The following is a 27,410-nucleotide window of genomic DNA, read 5'->3' as shown; positions in this document are numbered from 1 at the left end:
GCTTTTGTAGGTCGTGTTCTGACTCCGAGAGCAAGACGATGTCGTCTGTGTAGAGTAAGAGACTAACTTTCGTACCCCCAATGGCTACTCCATTGCCTCCCTTACGAGCAATAAAATCAGTGATCTCATCAATGTAGATCCCAAAAAGAGTTGGTGATAGGGGGCAACCCTATTTTACACCAATGATGCTGGTGAAGCAATCAAATAGGCCACATGGGCATCTTACGCACCTAGAGACTTGCTCATATAGAGCATAAATGGCCCAAATCATCTCATTTGGTATCTCCAAGCTTTTAAGCCTATCAAACAACCTCTCCCTAGGAACTATGTCAAAGGCTTTGCGGAAGTCGACAAAGCAACAATATAGTTTCTTCTTACGAGCCTTCGTCTGGTCAATTAAGCACCTAAGTGTGAAGATTTGGTCACTAGTGGAGAAGGCTCGTCTAAAGCCAGCCTACTCAAGTGCTCGAAGACTTAAGGTTTCCATATAATCGATGAGCTCTACTTCCATTATTGCACCATATAGTTTAGCGAGCGTATGACCTATCATAATGGTCCTATATGTATTTGGGTCCATTGGGTCCCCTCCTTTACTTTGTCGCAAAGTTTCGCGTTCGCGTGTAGGAAGAGGCAGGACCACGGGGGTCTTGGACCAAGGAGAGAGAGAGAGAGAGAGAGAGAGAGAGAGAGAGAGAGAGAGAGAGAGAGAGAGAGTTGCAGATACACAGAAAGAAAAATAAGAGCAAGAAACAGGAATCCGATTACTATAATCAGTAGCTTACAACTCGAACGGTTACAACCGGTAACCCGGTAATGAACCTGACACGGGGTCCTACTCACACACACAGACGACAGCCACACGACTCGAAGAAACTAAAAAAAAGGGGGGGGGGGGGGGGAGCCTCTGCTAGAAGCACACGGGCTGTCCACGACGAAGCAGAGGCAACGAACTCCCGACACCCACAGAGAACGACGATCAGAGGAGAGAGAGCTCGACCCTCAGTTCTGCAGTAGCACTTCGTCCTCGCCAACGCGCGATACCTTTTTCTCCTTCTCTCCCTCCTTAAATAGTTCGCAAAGGGGAGACCCTTCTTCCCTAGTCCAATCGCTTTATTCCCTGTCCCTTTCGACAGAGATACGCACAAATCCCCTAATAAATGTGTACTACCTAGTATTTACATCAGCCGACCTAATTACGAATTATGTACGAAATATCAATTCTCGCGTCCACCCATGTAAGAGCCTGTTCATGCGCCTTTTTCTCCGATTCCGCCTACGACCGGTTTTCTTCACGACAACGTATAGGGGCCACTATGTTCATGCTCTAGTATTTACATCAGCCGACCTAATTACGAATTATGTACGAAATATCAATTCTCGCGTCCACCCATGTAAGAGCCTGTTCATGCGCCTTTTTCTCCGATTCCGCCTACGACCGGTTTTCTTCACGACAACGTATAGGGGCCACTATGTTCATGCTCCATTGTGGTGGAAAACCCTCGACGAGGGTGCGGTTGAAGATTAGAGTGAGAAAGGGGGTTAGGCACTCTCAAGCATATATGATGTGCTCGGTTCACAATCCTGTGTGGTCCATGGAGTTCCTATGTTGTAATTTTTTTATGACCTTTGTGACCTTAGAGGTCGTGAAAAGTGTCCCCATGGTAGGTCGAGGTGTGGAAGGCATTGGAATGGGTGGTTGGTTTGGGACGTGGTAAAGTCTCTATGTATATGTGTGCCAAATATTGGGATCCTCGATGGGTGTTTGTGGTCTCAGTTCTCGTAGTCTCTTCCATGCAAGGGCGTAGTCCCTACTCATGAGCATATGGTAGAGTTCCCAATATTGAGATGCTTCCCAAGTTCGTCTTTTACGACGTGTCATCTTGCGCATCTCTTTGCGAGGCTGTACTGAGGAAATAGTACCACTAAGTCGCAACACTTTGAGTGTTATATACAAGTCTCTACAATCCTGATCATACCACTTGTTATGTGGCATAGACCCTATTCTAATGTGATTGGAGTGTTTCTTGTATGGGAAGCTACTAATTGTTGTCAAGTGAAGGATGTGTGTGAGTTATGTAGTGAGGTTCTCTAAAGGCAAGGAAGAATCAAAAGAGAAGAGATGGGCTTGAACATGTTGGGAGTAGATGTCAGAGAGCTCATGCGTCAAATGTATTGTGGTGTGATGGTTTGGTTGACTAGAGTTGGTGGTGTTGGAGGTGTCGCATTTTAGCTCAAAGTATAAGAAGCTATGGTCTGCACCCATAAGGCATGGGGCCACCTGGAAGGAGTTAATCATGTGGGTAGCTTCAGAGCGTCCTATTAGGTAATCAACTGGGCTTTCCCCTCCTCCATGTGGGAAACATGTGAGCTCTTTCGAGCCCGGTCAATTGGCTAAACCATTATATATGATAATCTGGTGTCGACTTCCAAGTTCAAGCAGATGATGGCCAAAGCTTATGGCGTCCACGCCTTAATCTTTTGATATACGTGTTATGCCTATGGCTAAAGGTTCAACATTCACCATTTCTAGGTTTTTATGCATCTGAAATATTGTGCATTGTCGGGATTGGGTTCTCGCATTGAAATCTCCTACGAGGAAGACTTCTCCTTGAGAAGAATATTGGATTATTTCATCCAATAAAGGTTCGTATGCCGAAGGCCCATGTGGCGCTTCTTCATCAACTATACTCGCCTCTCCAGCCATATTATATAGGGATCCTTTCAGGGGGAAGTAACAAATGGCGATAAATATTGCCTAATCCTTGCTAGTGAGGACTTTCACCTACATAAAACGGGTTTCTGGGTTTGTCTTTAGTATTTCTATCCTATTATGTATCTCTCTCCGAAATAGTATCGCAACCCCTCTAGACCCTGTAGTAGTGTGCCGACGTGAGGTTTGTCTAAAGACAAATTCCCAACGAAAACCATCAACTCGTGGCAGTCCTCGATTTGGACTTTGATGTGTTTCTACTAAGAAAAGTATATCAGATACCTTCAAAATCTCCTCTAGACGGTCAGGGTGTGTCCAAAGTGCATCGTTACAGTTCCATAAAGTCATCCTATTGCTATCACATGGGGCACACGCCGTCAATTGGCGGTGCGATCATTTATTATCACTCGTTTGTCTCGATAAAAAGCTTGTATGATTCGCAACATACAAGTTTTATGATGCTCAATTTGCATCTTGGTGAGGTCTTCATCGAGGTAGATAGGGTCCCCGCTTAATCTTCGAAGAATTGGTCTCTTTTAAAAAAATGTGATTCTAGATTCCAAGTCCTTAAACTGAAGGACTAAAGCTCTCTTCCTAGTAGTGTCACATCCTACCCTCCAAGTTTTGGTGATTGGCCGGGCTTCTATGTACCCTAACATTTTCCCTAGTGTTTGTGCATCTTCGTCGGGAGATGCCCCTTCCTTGAGCCCAGTGACTCGTACATTTAGGTGTCAAGCTTGACGCATTTTCTCCTCCTCAAGGGTAGTGTTTACAATGTTTTCATCCTTTAGTTCCTTCTTACTATTACGTTTTACTACATCGACTCATCCGGTTTTCGCTAATTCCATGTCGCTTCTTACCTCTTCCTTAACCTTTTTAAACTCGTCCTTAATATCCTCTAGGGAGGATATTTCACCATCTTCCCTAGATGTCTCAAGGTCCTTAACTTGTTTCTAAAAGTTCATGTTGTCTACTTTAAGTTTCGCTATATCAGCAATAACCATGTCTTTTTCTTCCTTATCTTTTTGTTTTTCAGATTCAATCTCTTTTGCCCATTTTTCTATTTTAACTAAATAGTTAAGGAAATCTAAGAATTCTTCCTTATAGTTTCTTCGTGTGTTTCCTTATGGTTTCGTTTAGAAATCATGTTGTAATTCAAAAGATAAAGAAAGAAAAGGATGAAAAGGACAGAAAACTTAGCTGAGCATTGGTGGATGTCTCATCCACTCTGTGAGCTTGCAATCAACCCACCAAAAAAAGACCTTGCATGCTAGGTACAAGTGCACAAACACATTTATGTTCTCTCACTTGCTCGACTGACAACAACGACAACAACGACAACAACAACAACAACATACGATGATGGTGGTAGATGACGACAACAACAACGACGACAACAGAAAGAGTTGTTAGCCGCAGTCGTTAGAGAGAGTTAACACAAGAGAGAGCAATGGTGACGGACAACAACGACATAGGATGGCGGCAACAATAGCAACGATGATAGACGACAACAGCAATGACAACAGACAACGACGGCAGCGGTAGAAAGAGCCGTTAGCAACATGCGTTAGAGAGAGAGAGAGTTGCCCAGATGGATGTAGCTCAATTGGTAAGGTTGTCCAAGGGAGACTAGGTAGTCATGGACTCAACCCCTACATTCCACAGTGGCATCTAGTGAATTAAGAGATATGTATGAAGTATATAATAGAGAGACGTAGTGCTTGTAGTGTTAACACCTTACCACTAGGTTAAGCTAATTATGATAAAAAAAGAGAGTTGTCAAGATAGGGGGATCTTCGCTTTGCATTGTGTGTCATGATTATGGTCTAGATCGTTGTAGAGAAAGAGCATTTTTGTAGAGGGCATAACCTATGGACAACCATATGGTGGCTGGGGGACTTCATAATCCTTTGGGTAGCAACACTTCAAGCTCATATATTGTGGTTGCAATGACGAAATATTTTCAAGGAGAAATTTTTGATGCATGATGACAATGGGAAAAAAGATATATAAAGTGACTTCCTTATTTATTGAGGGTCTTGATTCCAACAATATATTATAACCATTTTTCTACAAAGAGTGAGGAACAAGTTTATAATGAGAGAGAGAGAGAGAGAGAGAGAGAGAGAGATGTCATTGACCCATATGTTTTAGCAATGGTGGAATTTTAGTTTCATGGTAGAAAGTTGGAATATAAGGAAACATGGAGTAGGTAGGTTGGATAGAATGTAACCTATACATGACGAGTCCTTTTTGTCAGAGATGTTTAATATGTCAATTGTGCAAGAGGTTGTGACATCGGATCATTTTCCCATATGTTTTGAGTTTACATCAAATATGTACAAAACATTGCTTGACAGTTCCTTTGAGGTTTAATTCTTCTTTATCATTTCATTCCTTATTTGATGACTACATGCAACAAATTTTTAGCATGTTTTCAAAACATGTTAATTCAAAGGGATGGCATGCATGGGACTCAACATTAAAAAACATCAATGATATTCACCGTATGTATGGTAAGTTTTCACATATTCTTACAAGATGCAATATACTATCGATGAATAATCCAAATGATGAAGAGCATTTGTATCTTCAAGTTTAGTTACAAGACATTGTGAAGAATTTGTATTGTCAAAAGTATTAAAAGGCAAGGCTACATCAGTTACATTATATGTTCGTTCGAATGTTGTGCAAATTAAGATAGGAGATGACATTATTGTAGACCCAATCAAGGTTATTGAGTTATGTATTTCTCATTATAGAGAGTTGATTATTAACTATCTTGTACAAGCTAATTATTAATGATGATGTGTTGAAAGCACGACAAGTGGTTTATAATGTGGTTGGGTATGTTGTAAATACAAATATTTGTCAAGCGTTAGATGTTGATTTTGAAGAAGTTGAGGTGGAAAAGGTATTGTTACACCTTCCAAATGGTAAAAGCACAGGTTGGGATGGTATTACAAATGAAGTTTTTAAAATATATGCTTGCATGCTTAAGAGTTCATTCATGCATGAGAGCTCGAAGGTGGGCCTAATCAAATTGATACCAAAGGTACCATCTCTGGGGTCATTTCATCAATGAAGGACTAGTTCATTGATGGGAGGGTTGTACAAAGTTTTTGCAAAGACATAATCGAACAAACTTTAGAAATTCTTACCTCACTTTATTCATGCATCTCAATATGGTTTTATTGCAGGTAAAAATATATTGCATAATGTATTGAATGTTCAAATGACTACAAATTATGCTAGACATACACATCAACAAATGATTATGATGCAATTAGCTTAGGAAAAAGCATATAAGTTGTTAATTGGTCTTTTCTCTAAGGCGTGATGTATAATATGGAGTTTGGTCCTCGTATTTGTCTTTTCTCTTGTCTTTTTGCTAGGGCAAAATGCAACATCTCGTGTGATGCTTATTGGTGGAATTACTCTGAAAGTTTTTCTTACTAGATCCGCACGGCAAGGAAATGATGATATCATGTTTCACGTTGTACTTGATGACATCCAAGACCTACAATACCATCATGAAAACATTGTATCACCATCTCCTTGTTTGGGTTGATGTGGTAAGTTTAATCATTTGTCGATGGCACTGTTGGAGGGAAAACCAAATATTGTCATTGACAATCTAGAGTTAAATGTCAATCTCTATATACGCCTTTGCCAAAATTCTTGGATTGGGCTTAAGTACACAACCATTGAGTGAGGTGTTTATGCAAGTTGTTATCTTTGTATCTCAACTCATTATGTCTACTCACACAATCTTCACATGAAATTAGTATAGGGAGTCATGATAATTGAACGGACACTTTGTTGAAACATATGATCCAAATGACAACACTAAAACATGTGTGACTTTTGTATTGGACCCATGTGACGTGAGTTGATTTCATGATGTTATTTTTTGCTACAATAAATGGCTCTTTATCTCTCGAGGTTGTGCATGACTCTAAGTTGCTACATGGTGTTTCAAGAGAGAGAGAGAGAGAGAGAGAGTAGTTTGCATTGTGATTCAAGTGAGAGAGAGAGAGAGAGAGAGAGAGAGATTCAATTAAGATTGGGGATGACATTGTTGTAGACCCGGTCAAGGTTATTGAGTTATGTATTACTCATTTTAAAAATTTGATTGGGCCAGAGTTGATTATTAATGAGGATGTCTTGAAAGCACGACAAGAGTTTTATAATGTAATTGGGAGTGCCGTGAATACAAATATTTGTCAAGAATTGGATGCTAATTTTAAAGAAGCTGAGGTGGAAAAGGTATTGTTACACCTTCCAAATGGTAAAAGCCCTAGCTGGGATGGTGTTACAAATGAAGTTTTTAAGAAGTATGCTAGCATGCTTAAGAGTCCATTCACACAAAGGTTTCAACAATGTCGGGATTCTGGTTTCATGCCTGAGAGCTAGAAGGTGGGCTTAACCAAATTGATACCAAAGGCACCATCTCCAGAGTCATTTCATCAATGGAGACCTATTTCATTGATGGGAGGGTTGTGCAAAGTATTTGCAAAGATATTATCCAACTCACTTAAGAAGTTCTTACCTCAACTTATTCATCCATCTCAATATGGTTTTATTATAGGTAGAAATATGGCAACCGATTATGCTCGACACACACATCAAGAAATGGTTATGGTGCAATTAGATTTGGAAAAAGCATCTGATCATATTAATTGGTCTTTCCTCTCAGGTGTGGTGTATAATATGGAGTTTGGTCCTCGTATGTATCGACTTATCTTTTTGCTAGGGAAAAATGCAACCTCCCGTGTGATGCTTAATGGCGGAGTCACTCCGAAAGTGTTTCTTACTAGATCCATTCGGCAAGGATGTCCACTAAGCCCATTGTTATTTGCTATTGTTACACATCCTTTGTTAGTAATGTTGTTAAATCTTGCGGCTAGTGGTGATATTGTGGGTTTGCATCTTCCTTCTGGTGGACAATTGGTGGCACAAGCATTGACAGATGATTCTTTTATGTTTTTACAAGCCTCAAAAGAAAATCTTAAAAGGAGTATGCAAGTTTGGGATCAATTTGCTTTGACTTCAAGGTTGTATATAAATTGGAGGAAGTCTCGCCTTATTTCTTGTACGGAGAGTGATTTGGAATGTTTGGGATGGTGAGGGTCAGTGATTACATGAGGTTCAATTTATCGACATTTGGGTTATACATTGGGCATTGATGTTACAAATGTTCAATTGATTGATTGGATTGGTAGTAAATTGAGGGACAAATTTATGTATTAGAATTCTCAATTATGGCCCTTTCATGGACGACTCAAAGTGGTGCAATGTATCTTGATACCCGTGTTATTATATTTTTTTCCTTTACTTCCTTGGACTAAGAAGGCATTACAAAGCATGTTACAACCTATTCGGTTCATGTTGTGGCGGAAGGGAGAAATTATGGGAGTTACATGGATTTCATGGGACCATTTGGCTACTCCTAAAAGGTTAGGTGGTGCAGCAATATTGGATTTGGAAAGGCTCGTAGATTTACATTTGATGGCTCGTAGATTTACATTATTACGAGATATATGTCAACAAGATCAACCATGGATATCTATGATGCAATATTTTATTGAGCATGAAGGATTGGTGCATGGGAAAACAAAGATTCAAGCATCATGGTGCTCACTACTTAATGGAAGTATTCCTCTAAAGATTCGACATTCTGTATGTGGACAACATTTGGTAAGCTCATGGCAAGATGCATTATCTCTTTTTGAATGGGGACCATCAAATGATCAAGAATATTGTAATTCATTACAAAATGAATTGCTTATTTCTTCTCGAGTGTTGTTTTGGCATGGGAAAGAGAAGTTGAGATCTCAATTTAATCGTTTATTTCGATTGGGGATTGTACATTTGGAAGATGTGGTTGATAATGAATCTCAAAGGTTGTCGGATTTTGAAGATGCCAAGAGATGGTTATGTATTCCCCCAAATTATGGATTTATTTGGGAGAAATTACATGATATACCATTGTTGCAAGGATCTTTGCCATTTAAAACCAAATTTGCACCTTGGGTAGATTGGCGGTTACAAGATGGTACACACTTGTTATAGGTCACTATAAATATATTGTACCATCATGCGATGACATCATTATCTTGGCTATTTCCTAAAGCAACGAAGGTGTGGAATGTATATAAGTCAGATGCAAGGTGGTGGAAAATATTACAACATGGTTGGCATTCCCATCTACCATTTCATGCAAAGGTATTCATATGGAGAGTCATGATTAGTGGGCTCCCATTAGGTTCGGCCTTAAAGAGACGAGGACTAGGGTCTGGCACTTGTTTCTTTTGCATCATTCCATTGGAGGATACTACACATGGGTTCATTAAATGTCCTATAGCGTGTACCATTTGGAAGTACTTATCGGATATTTGTCAAGTTTTAACCCGTTGTTGTTTGAGACCTCAACAATGGGTTTTTTCTCAATATGTTCAAAATAGATCAAATGATGAGATGGAGATATTGTTCCAATTTTTACATTATTGGGGTCTACAACACAATTGGAATATGCGTAATGCTTTCATGTTTGATAATAGACACGGGGTGAAAGCCTATATAAAGAATCTTAAAGGTATTCTCATGTGGAATTTTTGGATGTTAAAGTATGTGGGGATCATTTCCTCAAATGCATATTCAGGTTTTTTAATAGCATTATAGAATGTCCCTTTTTCCTACATAGGCATATGATAGGTAGAGGAGACTAAGAAGTGTTGTAACTAAGTGGATTTTACATGCAATTAATATAATTGTGTGCTTTTACCAAGAGAGAGAGAGAGAGAGAGAGAGAGAGAGAGAGAGAGAGAGAGAGAGAGAGAGAGAGAGAGAGAAGTATGTGTAGTAGGAGTAGTAAGCAGATTCATGAGTCAACCTAGACAAAGCCATTGAGCTGCAATCAAGTGTATCATTAGATATCCCAAAGGCACCAAGAAAAAATCATTTGTTATGGCAAACGAAACTTGAATCTTCATGGCTATTGTGATTCTGATATGGCTCGAGATATAGACAAGAAAATCTACTTATGTCTATATCTATACTCTTGCAAGGGGAGCTATTTCATGGTGTTCAAGGTTGCAACAAAGCGTTGCACTCTCTACTACAAAGGCTTTCAAAGGATGCCACTTGGTTAACTCTCTCCCTACATAGGTATATGATAGTTACCGAGGAGACTAAGAAGTGTTGTAACTAAGTGGATTTTACCTACAATTAATATAATTGTGTGCTTTTACCGACTCGAGAGAGAGAGAGAGAGAGAGAGTAGTTTACATGGTGTTTCAAGAGAGAGAGAGAGAGAGAGAGAGAGAGAGTGTGTGTGTGTGTGTGTGTGTGTGTGTGTGATTCAAGTGAGAGAGAGAGAGACTAGTTTACATGGTGTTTCAAGAGAGAGAGAGAGAGAGAGAGAGAGAGAGAGAGTGTGTGTGTGTATGTGTGTGTGTGATTCAAGTGAGAGAGAGAGAGACTAGTTTACATGGTGTTTCAAGAGAGAGAGAGAGATGAGTTTACATGGTGTACAAGTGGCATGCATAGAGAGTGAGAGACAGAGAGACACTCACACTCACAGTGATTCTCAGAGAGAGAGAGAGAGAGAGAGAGAGAGAGAAGGCTTCTCCTTCGTTTTTCCTCCTCACGCTTACAGATAGAAGATAGATCATGGAAGCTTCTGACCTCTAATATTATGGCCGCCTCTTTCATTCCGGTCTCCTGCTTACTGTACAGATCAGATCGTCGTCCATTTCTACATCAGATCGTCGTCCATTTCAACCATGAGCAGCAGTAATCGCCTTCTTTCTCTATATATATCTCTGTGTGTTTTTCACTCATCTCATCTGTTCTCTTCTTTAACACTCTCCCTTCTTGCTCTTTCCTCGGGTTCCTGTTTCGACCTTCCAGGTTTTCTTCTGTCTCTGCATCTTTTTGAAAATTTAATAGGGGTTTTATCTCCCTTTCGATTCCTCTCTAGGGTTTCTCTATCATTCCCTTTGGATTTCCTTCAGGGCTTTTTGAATTTTCTGTCTTTTTGTATGTTATGGGTTTACTGTCTATATTCATCGTTCTATTCATCTCCCATTCTTTAGGTAATGGGTGATTGATTGATCTGTAAGCTTTTCATCTGGGTGTTGTTTAGTTTAGGCTTTTCTTCTATGTGTTTATTTTGGGGTTTTCATCTGTTTATCCAACTTTCTGGATATTAAGGTGTTCATGTGTTGTGGATATTAGGGTTTTCAGTATTCCTGGGTTTCAGGGTTTAGCCTACTGTGAAGGTTTCCTCCATTAATTCTGTTTTTACATCTTGTAAAGAAAAGAGATCATGCAAGTGACACATCATGACCTCCGATAATAATAGCAACAGCTCTTGATTTCTTTGTAACGAACTTTGATTTAAGCTCCTACATTTGATGAAGTTGTTTGGATCTGATAATTATAAGAATAATAGCAACAGCTCTTGATTTCTTTGTAACGAACTTTGATCTAAGCTCCTACATTTGATGAAGTTGTTTGGATCTGATAAATATCTGAATTATTCGGTCATGAAAAACTATGTTAAATGCACGAATTTTTGAGCCCGACCATTGTGTGTGTTTATATACATCATGGAGCCTTGATGGAACAATATGTGTTTACATGCATCATGTAGCCTTGATGAAAAACTATGTGTATCTATGCTATCATGGATTCTTGATGGAACACTATATGCATTTACATGCATTATAATGGAACCTTGACAGATCACTATGCATTAAATGTACATCATGTAACCTTGAAACTCGATAAAAAAGAATCAAGGAACTTTTGATGGAATCTGAGTGTGTGTGAATTTCAGACTATGCAGAATTAATGGAATACAATATGCCAGTAAGCACTGTGAGCCATCTTAAGAGGGGCCAAGATTGGCTGATGCCAGTTGCGAATATAATCCGAATCATGAGGAGAGTGCTTCCAATGCACGCCAAAATTGCCGATGATGCAAAAGAAACCATTCAGCAATGTGTCTCGGAGTTCATTAGCTTTGTAACTAGTGAAGCCAATGACAAGTGCCAGCGAGAGCAACGCAAGACCATCACAGCTGACGACATACTTTGGGCGGCCCTCAAATTAGGGTTTGATGATTATGTTGAACCCCTAGGGATTTATCTCAAGAGATATAGAGAGATCGAAGGTGATCATAAAGGGTCTATCCGTGGGGAACCACTCCCACTTTCTTTGCAGATCGGCAAGAAGGAACAATCAGATTTGGTCCTCCCACTTCCCCATTTATATGGAGTAAACGAATCTTCGTCGTGTATGGAGTTGCCTCCGTCTCCATCTGGCTATGGAGCTACCACACCCTTGGGAGCTTATTCTCAATACAAAATCTAGAGCCATGGATAATATCTCTTGCTACCAAGCCTAAATGAGGAGGAGGATGGTAATGTTGCAAGACTCTGGTCTAAAGAGGCTACACTTTAGAGTATATAATCTTCGGATAGTGAAAGTTCGAAGGAAGGTTGGAGAAGGATAGTGCTTGCTTTTAACATGTGAGGTAGCATATATAATATAATATATGCTATATGGTTCCTTCCTCGACGACGGAGAGATCTTTGAAATGGACATCGTAAAACACCAAGAAGTGGGAGGTAATACTATACTAAAAATGCTTTTGTTTTTTTGCCCTTGCTTTCTCTAAATTTCCCAAGTTAGGGGAGCAAGAGAGTTGTGTATGAATGATATTTGGGCAGACTTTTGATTAAAAGTAAAGTGTCAATGATTAAAAGTAAAGTGTCAATTTTTTTCTGTTGATTGATATTTGGGCAGACTTTTGATTAAAAGTAAAGTGTCAATTTTTTTCTGTTGATTGTGATGATTGTAATGCTTCTCTTAATTTTACAAGTTTGTGGAAAAGTGGAAATTGGCTTGTGCACATTATTCAAACTTCCCAAATGTTTATATAAAAGCGCATGCATCTTAAAACTATTCTTTTGAAAGTTGGCTAAAATGGAAGCCATGAAGCATTTATTGCTTAGTCAATTTTGAGTTTTATTGAAACTCATAGATTATCTAATGAGCTACACTAAAATTATGACATCGATGATGATGATAAATGATGCATACCTCTTTAGCAGTGGATCTCTCTATGGGTAGTTTAATGAATAATAGTGTGTACTCCTTAAGAGCTTGGATTGTGATGTTTAGAGCTTTCACAATGATGTTCACAAGCTAGGGAATTTGTTATATGCTTAGTATAATATTAAATGAACACAAGCTGAGGAATTTGTTTATGTGCTTAAACTTGAAGGATCTCAGGTTGGCTTGCATTGTTATGCTCATTGCCGCATAAATATTGTCTTGGCTTGCATTGTTATGCTCATTGCCTCATAATTACTTAGAATTACAAATATCATGTTCCCTTAACAATCACAAGCTAAGGAATATGGTCTGTGCTTTAACTTAAATGATCACAAGTTCTCTTGCATTGTGATGCATATTACCTCATAAGCACTTTGAACTACTTTGAACCACAACGTCATGCTCCATTAATGTTGCATACCTTGGAATGCCATAATTGACCATCTTCAAGTACTTACATCCAATATATCTTGCCTCTTAGATTAATTGTACACCTTTTGCTAATGATGTATGCCTATATATTATAACTTTACCTCTTTATTGGTTAAGTTTTAATTGACAATATACTTCATCCAATATATCTTGCCTTTGAGATTGGTTGTATACGTTTTGCTTATGATGCTTGACTATAAGTTATAAATTTACCTCTTTATTGGTTCTTTAAATTACATAGTTGTAGGGTTTGGGTGGAAGTACAATAGAGAGTAGGTAGGAGAAAAATGAGCTCCAAACGCAAAGAAGCATAGTGAGATTGAGGATCCATACATCTACCAATTTTGATTATCATTTCCTTCTAGTTTTGGAGATATTGGTTTCTCAATTTAATCCAAAGTAAAACATAAACTTTATGCCATATGGTTAGGTGTTCCATCGTATTATTAATATATTAGCTAGTATTGACCTTGTTATTGGTGACCACAAGACGTTCACTTTAAGTTCATTTGTTGAACTGGTATACCCCTAGATGTTCTTGGGAGTTGTTATGTTTGCACATTCCCATATTAATGAACGATAAGGGAAAAGATAAATGATCTAATTTCATTGTGATTGCTTGTCAATTGGTATTTCAATGCTCTTTCATCCCTTTCCCAACATCATGTATACCCTTCTTTATACTCTCAATTGTTTTTATTGCTACTACTTGTCTTTGCATCATTTCTCTCCCATTGATGCTCATGTGCTTGGTTATCCAATTCAGCAATTACATAGTAAACGTGTAAGTCATCTAGGAAGTTAGTTGGTGATGATGTTTCTATTACCTACATCTAGATAAATTGGGTGTTTCAAGATATAGCAAAATTAGGCATAACTTTCCCAAATTGAAATTAGTACAAGAAAATTGCAATTGACATTGAATCTATACAAAAGTATTGTGATTGAAATTGTACTCTCTCTTTTTCTCTCATTGATGCGTTGTCGTGAGGATTTTCGGCCATGGTGAGAAAACCAAGTAGGATGGATAAAATGGGGATGTGCAACATTGCACATGCACTTGGAAGATTTGTAAAAGAAACAAATGTAAAAAAGGAAGGGTAAATGTAAGGTGTTAAAAGTGCACTACGAAAATTCATAAAGTGTAAATGTGATGTGCACTTATGTGCACATGCACATGTAGACTAAAGGGAGAGTACATGAAGTACGGGTGTAGTGAGTAGTGGGCATAGTGTGTGTGTGAGGAGAGGGAATTAAGGCTCCATCAATCTCTCCTCCTAAGTTCAAGGCCAAATATTCCCCCCATTGAAAGAAGGGGGGGGGGTTGGCCTCTTCTTTATGTAATGTGCCTCACCCCTTACTAGGGTAAAAGGGAGTGAGGGGTCATTTTTTAAGGGTTTCCACTTTTGGGTTTTCTTTGGGGAGTCGCCATTTTGTCGTTAGAGGTAGACCGTTAGGATTTTCTTCATCATCTTTTCCCCAATTTCATTTTAGGGTTTTGGTTTTAGGTTCCCCTTTCGTATCATTTCCCTTCTCTCGATTAGGGTTTAGTTCTTCTTCCTATTAACTTAGGTTTTCTTCTATTTGTGCTTGAGTCTAGCTTATGGTCGCGGTTGTAATCATATCATGGCTTCCATGCCTTATAGTGTAATTTGCTTGTTTAACCTTGTCTTGATCTATTTCTCTATCGTGTTAATCTCTTCTTCTTTCTCCTCCCCTTTTGAGCTCGAAGGCCGTAAGGGATAAGCTCCCATTTCCCGTCTATTCCCTAGTCCAAGACCCCCGTGGTCCCGCCCAAGCCAACACGTACATGCGGATTTCTGCGACACCGTGCAAAAGGTTTGTTGGGTACATGTCTGAAATAAAAAACTTCCATCACATTACTCCAATTGGAGAGGAAGAAGGTAAAACAAATTAAAAGGTGGACAAGTAATATAATAGATGCACGATCAACCTATAGTTTTGCCACACTTTAGGTTGATTCAATTGTTCGATCTAGATGTCACACCAATATCTAACCCCACATGTTGATCGACAAGGGGCTTTGGTCAACATGAACTAACTAGCATGACGGGACAAGAATGGCTTTAGGTGGCATGCGTGTGCCATCATGCTCATTGAGGAACGAAGTGCACACCATTAGACAAGGTATTTCCACCTACACACACAAGAAGCTTGTGCTCTAATATTTGTATTTATCCGACCTATCTTCAATCACCAACCATAAAGTGTAATATGTATGTGAGCTTATTGGTGGCAAAGAAATGGAAGATGGCATGGCATATCTTACACTTACATCAATAAATTCCTCCATGAATGATACTTCTTTGCAACATCCATGTACCATGCCTTAGGGAAATATATGAGTGAGGTTCAAGTTTCGTACACTATATTACATATGTAGCACCAAACTACAAAAAAACATATTCTTCATCAAATGACAAAAGTTATTTACCGTTATGAGTTCTTAGAACCCACCCACCCCTTTGTCTATGATTGCAATGCAAGATAGGGAATAGGGCACAATAAGGAGACTTGTCAACTAAGCATGTATTTCCCTAAAAAAGGTGAACATAGTCAATCTAGTCCAATCCCACAAAGTCACAATATGCATTCTCAATTGCAATGTACATTCTCAATTCTTAAACGTTAAGAGTCATTGCTCAATAACACACATAGTGCCCAAAAGTCTTTCACTTTTGGCCTCCAATTTGATCTCCAATGAGGATAATAAACTCTACATATATATCTACCGCTTACTGTATGCAACCTCTCTGTACATAACTCTCTATAGAATTCAATTATGATTGGAAGGCAATAGCTATGATGGTGGTGGTGGCAATGGCAAGAGCATGGGAGATGATGGGGACAAAGAATCAACATTTAAAGAGAAATCACATCAAAGGGTGGCTCAAATTCCAACTCATTTCAATATTTTTGAGGCATCACATGATGCATGTGGTGCTTCATAGATGTCCTTCAATGTAGAAGCTTGTGCCACTAAGGTAATATGTTTCTAGTAGTGAAGTGTGAGCACATGTTCAAACACAACTACAATACATGACTCTAGAGCTAAACCTTCTTACTCAAATGTATGTTTCTGGTTTAAAGAGTGGAACCACTCATATTTTAATGTCTAGGTTTCGCATAAGTGGAGTTTATGGCGGTTCCATATGTGCATCTCTCAACATTGCTTATAACTCTATTGAGAGTTCATCCCTCGTGGCATTATCCCCACTTCAAACAAATATTGTAACATACAATTAAACTGATTGTTCAAATGAATATCAAATTAATATACAATGTTCAAAGAGCACACTCCTAATTTATTATTGTGTATTACCCCATTATTATGACAAACTCCTGACATTACTTTCTTAGAAAATCAGTTTCATAGAATATAAAATTGGCGATCTTCTTGCTCAACTTGATTAATTTCAAGCTTGTATTTACAAATCTTAATAATTCATTCATTTAGTTTATACTATTATAATTGAATGTATGCTTCACACAACATTTTTCACATAGCCAATCCTTGTGACTGTCAATCACCCAAAAGAAGCTTCAATACATTCTTGAAATATTATAATTATCTTGTAGATTCTTTCCAATCATGTAGTTTTATAATACCACAAAATTTGAAAATAATTGCTTTTAGCTTCAAAACAAAACATAACCTCTTCACTATCAAGTAAATCAAAAGAATAGATCGATACAATTAAGAAATCTACAGAGTCAATATAAAAAGGCTAATCATTGTGAAACAAAAGCATCACATTCATCATCAAAAATGCCAAAAAATACAAAATAGTTTACAGAGTTATTGCTGGCTCATCTTTATATATATCTTAAATCGTGTCTGCTTTGATCTCTTTTTCAGTCAAATTACTTAAAAGCAGAAAGACTATTGTAAAACACATTGGTCAACGCTATATACTCTTTATGAATTCCTCCTGTAAAGGTACAACAATTTATCATTTGAAACTGTCTAACATTCTGAATTTACCTTCTTTCAAATTGTCCATCTCAGATAAAAAGCTTAAGACATCCTTACATCTCACATAACATCCCACTCAAATAATAAGAAATAGGGCAGTGATCTTGCACGTTGACCTCCATGATATGAAACCATTTGAACAACAGTCCCCATTTGTCCCTCTCTTGTGAAACCATACTGATGAGGCTGGATAATAGCACACCCATGCCATGCTGAAGTCCAGAAACATTGCTCCAATTTTAAACATCATGACAAATTTTGGTTACCAGTCTTCAGAGTAGCGAATCTTCAACCAGAAACCAGAGAAATTTGGCATAGAATCTTTCATTGAATTCGAAGAGCACAGACAAGAGGAAACATAAAAAAGTAACTTCTAGATTTTTGGTAATGTACATTGCATCTTAATGCACCCGAAATACATAAGGTTCCATTTCCTTTAATCATCTATCCCATGCTGACGGCCTTCGTCTATTCCGTGGACGCTCTCTGTGAGAAAACAGATTACGAGTCAATCATGGGGAAAAAACACATCATAGTCATCCATCATGAAAGCATGGACCTGCAGATATAGAAAAAGAAGTTAAACGCCATACCCAGCTGTAGAATCATCACACAAATTACTTGCAGCACTTCCTTTCGTTTGGCTTTGAGGCATGCCACCACCTATTGACCCTCCTGACACAAATCCACTCAAAGTCTGCCCTTTGCCATTTCCATATCCAATCCCCCCTGAACTTCGAGTTTGAGCAGCATTTTGGCCAACTTGCTGCCCAGGAGAGGACGTAAATGTGGATCCTGTAGTACCCCCAGAAGAAGCTGCAACAAAGCTATTCTTAAAACGAGCCATCATGCCACTTTTCAAAGCATCGACAGCAACACTACGATTGGGTATCTCGACTTTCTTGTTCACTTGCGGAACTTTGTGGGGAGGTGCTTTGATGGTATCGGAATCGGGTTTATACCCCAATCCCAATCCAAAATCTACACCCCGAACACCCTTCCTGCCACCACTCTTATTCTTTCCCTTCCCCCCACCTTTTCTTCCACCTGCATGTACACAACAACTTCAGAAATCTAGCTCATCGGAAAATCATAAAATTGCAGACTGAAAATAACATAGCACAAGGGCATCTCTACCACTTCTCTCTTCACGCCGGGCCCTAAATCTACCATCCTGCAACAGACAATTAAAAACACCAGTTATTAATGCCAAGTTCCATCATGGAAATTCACTTTTGTGAACCTAAAAAACTTTTTAATCTTTCTAATCCAACACAAAAGAAAATAAGTTGCTCAATTGACATAACACACCAAGTTTGCAAATATCAAAGCTTGCTGCTTCACAAGGATAAGAGTGATTAGCATTATAGGAGACTACATACTTCCATGAATTTCTACTCAAAATTTTCAATTAAAATGCTACGACAGAGAGGACTAAATTGTCATTAAAAACTTGAATATTGACTCCAGAGGACAAATATTTTGAACCTCTTGAAAATTATAGGCTTACAAATCAAGAGGAATCCTGTCAAAAAAATTAAGAAATTATTTTCAAAAATACAACACAGAATGCATTTAATAAACAAGAAAAACATTAAAAATACAGTATGTATGCTTCTATCCTCCTTCACACTAGAATTATTTCATTCTAGATATTTAACATTAATAAATTACACCTTTATGATAAATAGTCCATACAGAAAAAAGGAAAACTAACCTTCATTGCAAGGTCAGCAAGCTCCGTAGGTACATTTTGGCCAGCTGCAATCAAGCTGTTAACAAGTTCTCCAGCAAATCGAGCCTCCTTCTGTGTAATTAACGTATATGCAACACCTTCTTTATCACCCGCTCTACCTGTCCTACCAATTCTATGCACATGACTATCCATGTCTTTTGCAATATCAAAGTTGACAACAGCTTTTATCGATTTGATGTCAAGACCACGGGCAGCGACATCAGTTGCCACCAAGACATGATAGACTCCAGATTTGAACTTTTGTAATACATCCATTCGTGAAGCTTGGTCCTTATCTCCATGCAATGCAGCAACCTTGAATCCTTTTTCACGTAACCGGTTCTCGATCTCTTCAACCTTGACTTTTGTTGCTGCAAATACTAGAACATCACCTTCATCCACAAGCTCTGGGAGCCGATTAAGAAGCCATGGAAGCTTTTCTTCGTCTGAAGGCAACACTGCAACAACCTGAGTTATGTCCTCATTAGCACTGCCCACTTCTCCAACAGTAATTCTCACAGGATCTGACAGCACCTCTCGTGCCAGCCGTTCAACTTTCCTCGGCATTGTAGCTGAGAATAATAAAGTCTGCCTGTCAGGCCTGATCTGGCCCACAATAGACCTGATTTGTGGCTCAAAACCCAGATCAAACATCCTATCGGCCTCATCCAAAACAAGATAAGTAGCTTTTAGCATTGTCAAGGCCTTCATTTTGATCATATCTATTAGTCTGCCTGGAGTTGCTATCACAATTTCACATCCAGCTTTAACCTCTTTGAATTGTTCAAATTTTGACATTCCTCCAAAGATACCTGATACTCTTATACCATAAGGTTTTGTGAACTTTTTAGTCTCCGTATATATCTGCTGGGCCAACTCCCTTGTTGGAGCACAAACAACACCTATGGGCCCTTGACCTTTCTCAATCTCGTCCTGATCTAAAATATGTACAATCATGGGGAAAACAAAGGCTGCTGTCTTTCCAGAACCTGTTTTGGCAATACCAATAATATCCCTACCACTGAGCGCCACAGGCAATGCCTGACATTGGATGGGGGTGGGTTTTTCATAACCCTGCTTAGCAATGGCACCCATTAGCGATGAATCAAAACTCAGTTCTTCGAAATTTCGGATGGGACGTGGCACATCAAAGCCAGACACTTTCACTGCCAATGCAGAACGGTATGCTGAAACTTCCTCTGGGGTCATTCCTAGTAAGAACAAAAAGATTTCATTGAAAATGGTGGGAATCTATACAAACAAGAGGATGAAAGGTGTCATTTCAGCTAAAAAGTAAGGAAGCAAGTAACATAACCAGCTTCCTCAGGCATCATTTGTAGAACTGACATTTTCTACAAAAAAGAGGACAAATGGAAATTCAAATTTCAACCACAAAAATACACTTTCTGAAAACTATAATTCATTCGAAGTTGGAGCTAACCTCTATTTCTAAGAGGAAAAGAGCCCATTTCAGCCAAAAATAAGATAAAACAAGAGTACCTCAGTGCAACAGGAGCTAACTGCCTACAACCAGGATTAATTGAAAGCAGCCAAAAATCTCTAACGACAAGAAGTTGAAAGCTCATTGCAACTAGAAAGAATAGAAGGGAAATTGCAACATAATCAACTTCCTTGGGATTGATTTCTCAAATGAATATGCATTGAAATTGGAGACAAACTTGATAGACATGAGGATGAAGCCTATTTAACCCAAAACAAAGGAAGCAACTCGCAACATAATCAACTAAATGGAGAGTTTTTGTTTCAACAAAAGAAGTTTGAAAATATGCGCTAGTCTCTTTACACAAGAAGGCAACAACTCACTTTTAAAATTAAAAAACAAGGAAGAAATGTGTGAGATAACCAGTTATGCACACCTGAGATTGAAGGCTTTTCCTCATAGAAATCCTTGGTGAAAGGTTCATAATCAATATCTCCATGATCCAAAGGTGCAAGAGGCTCAATCTTCCTTTTATCAGCAGTAACAACCAAATTATCATCCGAATCGTATTCAACCAATCCCGCATCCACAGCCTTCGCAGCTGCATACACTTCCTCGTCTGAATCATACCCAGCATGCAGAGCCTCTGCTGCGAGTGTTAATCCTGCATCCCTACGCGCGCTGAGAAAGCTCTCCATAGGGTCATCCTCCTCATTCTCGAGCTGTTCAACCTTGGCCCTAGGCTTAGGGTTAACAGGTGCGTTCTTGACCTCATCGTGGATGCCAGCCATGAAAGCGTCAAGCGGGTCGATATCTTCATCAGAGGTAGGTTTAGGGTTTCGGGAAGACGGTTCCCGCTCGTCTTCGTCTTCTTCCTGGTTTTCATACTCGATCTCGTCCACATCATGGTCTTCGTAGTTGTCATGAGCGGGCCGATGGGAGGGGGAAGCAGCAGAGGGTCTGCGAGGGGCGGGAGGAGCCGAAGAGCTAATGGAAGAGCTCTGCTGCTGTTGCCTACCTACAGAAAATCCTTCGAAACCAAACCTGCGCTTCGACATCTCGGCCTCTGCGTTCTCTGTTTCAAGTCTCTCTCTGTCGAGTCGCGCGTCTCTTGCTCGAAAGGAAGAAGAAAGAAGAAGAAGAAGAAGAAAGAAGAAGAAGTAAGAGAAGGAAGAGAAGGAGGAGCAGAGCAAAACAATGAGAACTTAACTTTGTATGTTTGATTTATTATAGCTCTCACTTTGGTATGACACTCTCTTTTTCTCCAAATTCCAATATTAGCCCTATATACCTCTCACTCAATCTTCTTTCTTTCTTTCTTTCTTTCTTTCTTTTGGTAACACTTTTATTACTAGTAAAGAAGAAAGAAAGAAAGAAATATATAGTAACGTCTTCTAAGCCCAAAATTGGCCCATGAGAAGTACACAAGTGTCGATTGTCGATTAAACACCAAGAAGCACTCAAAGTAAAGAGTGTAAATTCGCAGTGTGATGTCCCGTAAGTTGCAGACAATCAAACAGAGATTGCCTGAGGGGTTGCCTAAAGAAACTAACTTCATGCGGTTGGAAAAGTTGTTATGTGTTGGAAAATAAATGCAACCAAAGTGACATTCATGGATGGGAAGTGAAACTAATGTTATTTAATGACATGGTAACACAAGTTTTGCTTTGTGGAGTAGAAGTGTGGGGAGCCTCTATATCTCTTAACGCATGGAATGAGATTGAGAATATTCAAAAGATGTTTTTTATTGAGACACTCAGGAGTAAAACATTACCTCCTATCAAGTTATGCTCTTGGAAACAGGTATTTGACCTATAGAGATATTGGCACATTAAAAAAAGTCACGAATATGGCAAATCATAGATTACCACATATTTCTTGGAATGTTAGATGTAAGCTACAAAAAAATCACGAGCAAAATTCTCTCATCCGGTTGGGTAGTTGACATCAAAAAATGGTTCACAAGATGGGATGTGGAAGATCTCCTAGAGTTTCCAAGTGATGTTATGAAACATGCAATTATTGAGGAAAGATTAATGGATCCACTAGGGAATAAGTGGAATTTATATGCTAAAGGACAAATTTAGAATATTACATTGCAAACATCAATCTTGAATGTTGAGTCCTATATAAGGCAAGAAGGCGTATTGATCGTATTCAACCTTAACCCTAACACTCATTCGCACTCGATCACACAACTTAGATATTGAAGTTGCATTATGGAATCAAAATCAGCCAAATATAAAGATATGTAATGTATGCAATGAAGGGCTAGTAGAGGATGAATATCACTTGCTTTTTACATGCTCTACATACATTGCAATTCATGAAAGTTATGATGATATATTACGATGGGGTGATGAATTGAGTATCATACTAAAGGGAATGTACCTAGAAGGTTGAGCTCATATGTGTATGCCTTATTTGCACACTGAGACTTGGTGCATCAAAATATGAATATCCCTCCTTAGGAAGGCGACACACATCAAGGTAACCTTTGTATCTAGGTGGACTATGGGTCAATATTGTGCCTCTCTCTCCTTCTCTCGTAAATAGTGTCTTCCATAACGAAAGATAAAGCTCCAACCATAGCTCTCCAATATCGAATACCTTAGCTCGTAGCCTCAATCAAGAACACCAACCCGCCATGATCACATGAAACCACTAAATAATGGGTTTCCCAGAAACCCCGTATCTTTATAATCCTTTCTTCCATCCACTTATGATTATCGATCAAATTCAGATTAACATGATTTGATTATTCATGATCAATTTGCTATTTCCAACAAATGCCCAATCAAGTCATTGAGATGCACCATCTAAATTAGGAATTGGGTCATGCGACAATCATAATCATTGCAACTTATCCAAATAATTTCATACCACTTGGAATAAGAAATGTTGACCTTGATATTTGGAAGGTCATTGATCTTATTTGTCCCACCAACATAGCATCCTCAATCATTGTTAACAAGCCCAATTGTGGACATCCAATTAAGTAAAAGGCTAAGAAGTTGTTTACCTTTCGACCTCAACAACCTTGATGTTGAAAAAACCTCCATTTGTAATGAATTGGCACATACCATTATTCTGCAAAGGATGTCATTGCACAAATTCCAACATGCTCTGCCAAGATGTTAACAAGTGATTAAATATCTAAGATAACTCAGAAATCACCCTTTATTCCTTATGGATTAGCCTATATATAACCCTAAGGTCAGAGAACTGCAATTATGGTTATTGTTCGTAACATTATCGTAGACCCGACAATTTCGACATGTCTTTTAGAATTAATGGCATTCCACCAATTAGCTTTAGTCGTCATGTTTCCAAGCTTAATTCATGTCTTCCCAATAAAGCATGACACTATTTCCATCTAAGGTTGTACACCTCAAACATAAATGGAATGAGGTTAAATAAATGAGCCATTATATGCTAATCTAAATTCAAATATTTATTCCCCACTAAAATGCTTAGGATTACAATGTTACGAGCATGACCATAATTTATCCCGTGGCAATTTGTACCGTAATATTCTACGCACAAGGATAAAGTGTGAGAGTTAACCGAGAGTGTAAAGGAGGGAGTGTTACTTTTAATCGTAGGGATTGAGACAACCCTTAAGTGTCAGGTGTGAACTTGCCTGGGGGATTAGGTCTGGCTATAAATATGAGGCTTAACTAGCCTCATTAGAACCATTCTTTAACTACGTCGAAACTGTGACTTTGCGGTGAACAGACTCTTGTGGTGAACACACACTAGTACCAAGCACGATTTGATGTCATGGTGATAGTATGGGACGTCAATCAAGGCTCGGCTCTGTCTTTATCCCTTTGCTTGGGGGTGGTTGGGTGGATGAGCACCCTTCTTTCTCTCTCTTCCTCTTTGATTCCTTGTCTTATGCTTACATTACAAATAATCTCTAACATACAAACATGATCCCATACCAACTACGACACCACACTTTCCCCTTTTCTCTTCCATAACAATATCCACATTGAGTGTGACACCATTTCTACCTCTATAAATCACTATTATGTGCTTTCTACCTCAAACTTAACACTATATCTAGGAATTAAGTATTGTAATTAGGTGACCATGCATGTGTAGTACCATGTTGTGCATGTAATGCGGAGGGTCGATTTAGATTGTCAAGAACAACAATTGATCCCACAAAAATTATAACTCATATATTTTAATTTGCATGCACAAACGTGCAACAAAGCAGTTAGGAGGGGTATTGGTCAGTGGTTCTTGGAGGTGGTGCACATGTTACTATTAGAATTAAAACCAAGATCCTTAGCTTTCTAATCGAACGTTATGTTGACATGTTACATATATGAAAAGTCATATGACCTTGTGACGATAACCTTGAACAATTAGAACATTGGGCGTATGTACAACGAGCGCCTTGGACAACACATATATATAGCGTATTGGTATGATGGGCGATCAAGAGGGGTATAATTTGGTCGTCGGTCATTTGCGGTGTCATACCTTTAATGTTACAATTGAATCCAAGGTTCTGAGCTGTCTAGAACGTTGAGAAGTCACTATGTCAATGACCTTGGACAAGGACATATAGTGTCTCGTGGTTATGTGAGAGGTATGGGCGTTAGCCAAAGATCAATGATCCCAATGGCTTGCTTTCACACATCCCCTAGTAGTTTGGCATGCAGTAGCAAGGTGTCCATACCTTTGCATGTAACAATCTGAAACATAGGAATCATAAAAATAAAAACTTATATATTTTTGGATTAAATTTATTTTTTTAAGTAATTAAATTATAATATTGAAAAGTTTAATTATATTAAAAAAAGAGAAAAAATAAATAAATAGATAGCATGAAAATTCATAGCCGCCATTAATGGTGGGGACTTTCCTAATTGGGAAACCCCAAGGAACAGGACATACATTTCTTCTACTTCTTCTTCATCTTCTTCTTCTTTTGCCTTCGTTTTTACTTCTAGCTTTAACTCTTCATACATAATATGCATGTATAGCTGTCAAATATTTTAATTAAATGATTAATTGATTGATATATAAATGTATACAGTCTGCTACCATTTTTAACCCTAATCCTTCTTAACTAATTAATCACATTATAACATCCATCACGAATCTGTTCTGCATATTTCGAAATAAAAGTAAATTACCGAAGAAAATAAAATAGAAAAAACAAATCCGACAGCCATGGTGCTTCTCAAGAGTAAGCACTCTCTTCTTCGTTTTTTTTTTGTTTTTTTTTTTAAATTCTCGTTTTATCTATAATTTATTTTTATCATCATGTTAATATATATTTCTATCTGATTAATATCCGATCGATTTAACTTTGATTTGTTTATACAATGTATATATATTTCCATCCGATTAATAACCGATCTATTTAACTTGGATTTGTTAATGCAATGTATATATATTTCTATCCAATGATTAATCGGATGGTTGAACTTTGATTTGTTAATACAATGTATATATATTCCTATCCAATGAATTGATCGATTTAACATTTATATCCGATGATTAATCGTATGATTTGACTTTGATTTGTTAATACAATGTATATATATTTCTATCCAATGATTAATCGGATGGTTGAACTTTGATTTTTTAATACAATGTATATATATTCCTATCTGATGAATTGATCGATTTAACATTTATATCCGAGGATTAGTCGTATGATTTAACTTTGATTTGTTAATACAATGTATATATATTATTTCTATCTGATGAATCGATCGATTTTAACTTCGATTTTGTCTTTGTGATGGATCGCGCACCAAACAACAGAGATGGGCCGGGCAAAGATGCCGATCACATGGATAAAGAGCGATGCATCGAGGCACGTGACCTTCACCAAGCGGAAGAAGGGGTTGAAGAAGAAGGTGGAGGAGCTCGCGATCCTCTGCGGGGTCGAGGTGTGCATGATATGCTTCAACCCGCAAGCCCCGCATCATCATGCGCCTCAAAACCCTAGTAACCCTAACCCTAACCCTAACCCTAACCCTAACCCTAGCCCTAGCCCTAGCCCTAGCCCTAGCCCTAACCCTAACCCTAGCAGCTCGGCTCCGCCTACGCCTGGTAGCAGCAATAGCTCTAATGGTGCCCCCCCATACAGCTGGGGTCTGCCGGGTGTGGCGCATGTCATCCACAAGTACCAGAGCCTGAGCAAAGAAGAGCAAGACAAGAAGAAGCTAGACAACACCAGCCTGCTAGAGCAACAGATCAAGAAGCTGCGGGCCGAGCTGAAGCTGAAGCTGGAGCAGAACCATAGCATGGAGACGGAGCGCGCCTACTTCCTGTGGGAGGACCGCCTCCTCAATGGCTATGGAGTGGAGGAGCTGAAGCAGCTAGCCGATAGCGTGCTAGACCGGACCCGGGAGGTGTACGATCGGATCGAGTTCCTTAGTTCGAATCCTAGTGCCGGCCACCAGGAACACCCGGCCCCATTCATCGTCACCACGCAAGGTCATCATCTCGGCAACAATTTCAATCTCGTGTTGGCCGATCAAACCATGAATGAGGTGGAGGTTAATCACAATAGAAGTAGTAGTAGTAGTATTAGTAGTAATGCATCTAGTGTGGCTTGTCCGCAAGCCCCCATAGCCTCCATAGCTAGCCAAGACCCATCATCGATCATGAACCTCGATCCTTCCTCACAAGGATCTGCATACTTTCAGCAGCTTTTCGCAGGGATTAATCCGGTGGTATATAGTAATATCAATGGTGGTGGTGCCATGGAGATGAATATGATGAATCCAAATACGGGGGCGGCATTCCTTCCGAATTATGCGAAGTCTTTTAATCCTCCTATGATGCCAATGTTCAATCTTCAACCTTTAGTTAATATGGAAATCAATGAGAATCATAACAATAATTCTGAACAGCCTCCTTCTACGAGTACTCCGCCACTAGTAGCTCACCATGTTAATAATAATAATAATAATAATGTAATTGTCTCAGG

The 27,410-nt window shown here is 38.8% G+C and overlaps 2 protein-coding genes across 2 annotated transcripts; one reads left to right on the top strand and one right to left on the bottom strand.

Moving 5' to 3' along the window:
- Positions 1-10,280: 10,280 nt before the first annotated feature.
- On the top strand, positions 10,281-12,464 carry LOC147866439 (nuclear transcription factor Y subunit B-1-like). The gene is made up of 2 exons (XM_087316881.1): positions 10,281-10,507; positions 11,556-12,464. Exons 1-2 carry the CDS (start codon positions 10,498-10,500, stop codon positions 12,089-12,091), a joined length of 546 nt encoding a protein of 181 aa, XP_087173007.1. The 5' UTR covers positions 10,281-10,497; the 3' UTR covers positions 12,092-12,464.
- A 4,725-nt stretch (positions 12,465-17,189) lies between these two features.
- LOC147866438 (P-loop containing nucleoside triphosphate hydrolases superfamily protein) lies at positions 17,190-21,550 on the bottom strand. The gene is made up of 5 exons (XM_087316879.1): positions 20,880-21,550; positions 18,985-20,213; positions 18,405-18,441; positions 17,861-18,314; positions 17,190-17,753 (listed from the first exon to the last, which is right to left on the bottom strand). The coding sequence occupies exons 1-5, from the start codon at positions 21,499-21,501 to the stop codon at positions 17,708-17,710; spliced, it is 2,388 nt and encodes a 795-aa protein (XP_087173005.1). The 5' UTR covers positions 21,502-21,550; the 3' UTR covers positions 17,190-17,707.
- Positions 21,551-27,410: the final 5,860 nt, after the last annotated feature.

This window comes from Azolla caroliniana, unplaced genomic scaffold, assembly GCF_043228905.1.
Source record: "Azolla caroliniana isolate FFs.n. ecotype wild unplaced genomic scaffold, voAzoCaro1.0.p SCAF_3, whole genome shotgun sequence".
In the NCBI taxonomy this organism is placed as follows: domain Eukaryota; kingdom Viridiplantae; phylum Streptophyta; class Polypodiopsida; order Salviniales; family Salviniaceae; genus Azolla; species Azolla caroliniana.
This window is presented reverse-complemented; position numbering and strand designations above follow the sequence as displayed.

Excerpts from the sequence above, each read along its gene's own strand:
- LOC147866438 (XM_087316879.1), bottom strand. The coding sequence starts at position 21,501 with ATGTCGAAGCGCAGGTTTGGTTTCGAAGGATTTTCTGTAGGTAGGCAA. Across the intron at positions 20,214-20,879 it reads GGAAAAGCCTTCAATCTCAG|GAATGACCCCAGAGGAAGTT; the intron begins GTGTGCATAACT and ends TGTTCTTACTAG. Across the intron at positions 18,442-18,984 it reads TTGCTGACCTTGCAATGAAG|GATGGTAGATTTAGGGCCCG; the intron begins GTTAGTTTTCCT and ends TGTCTGTTGCAG.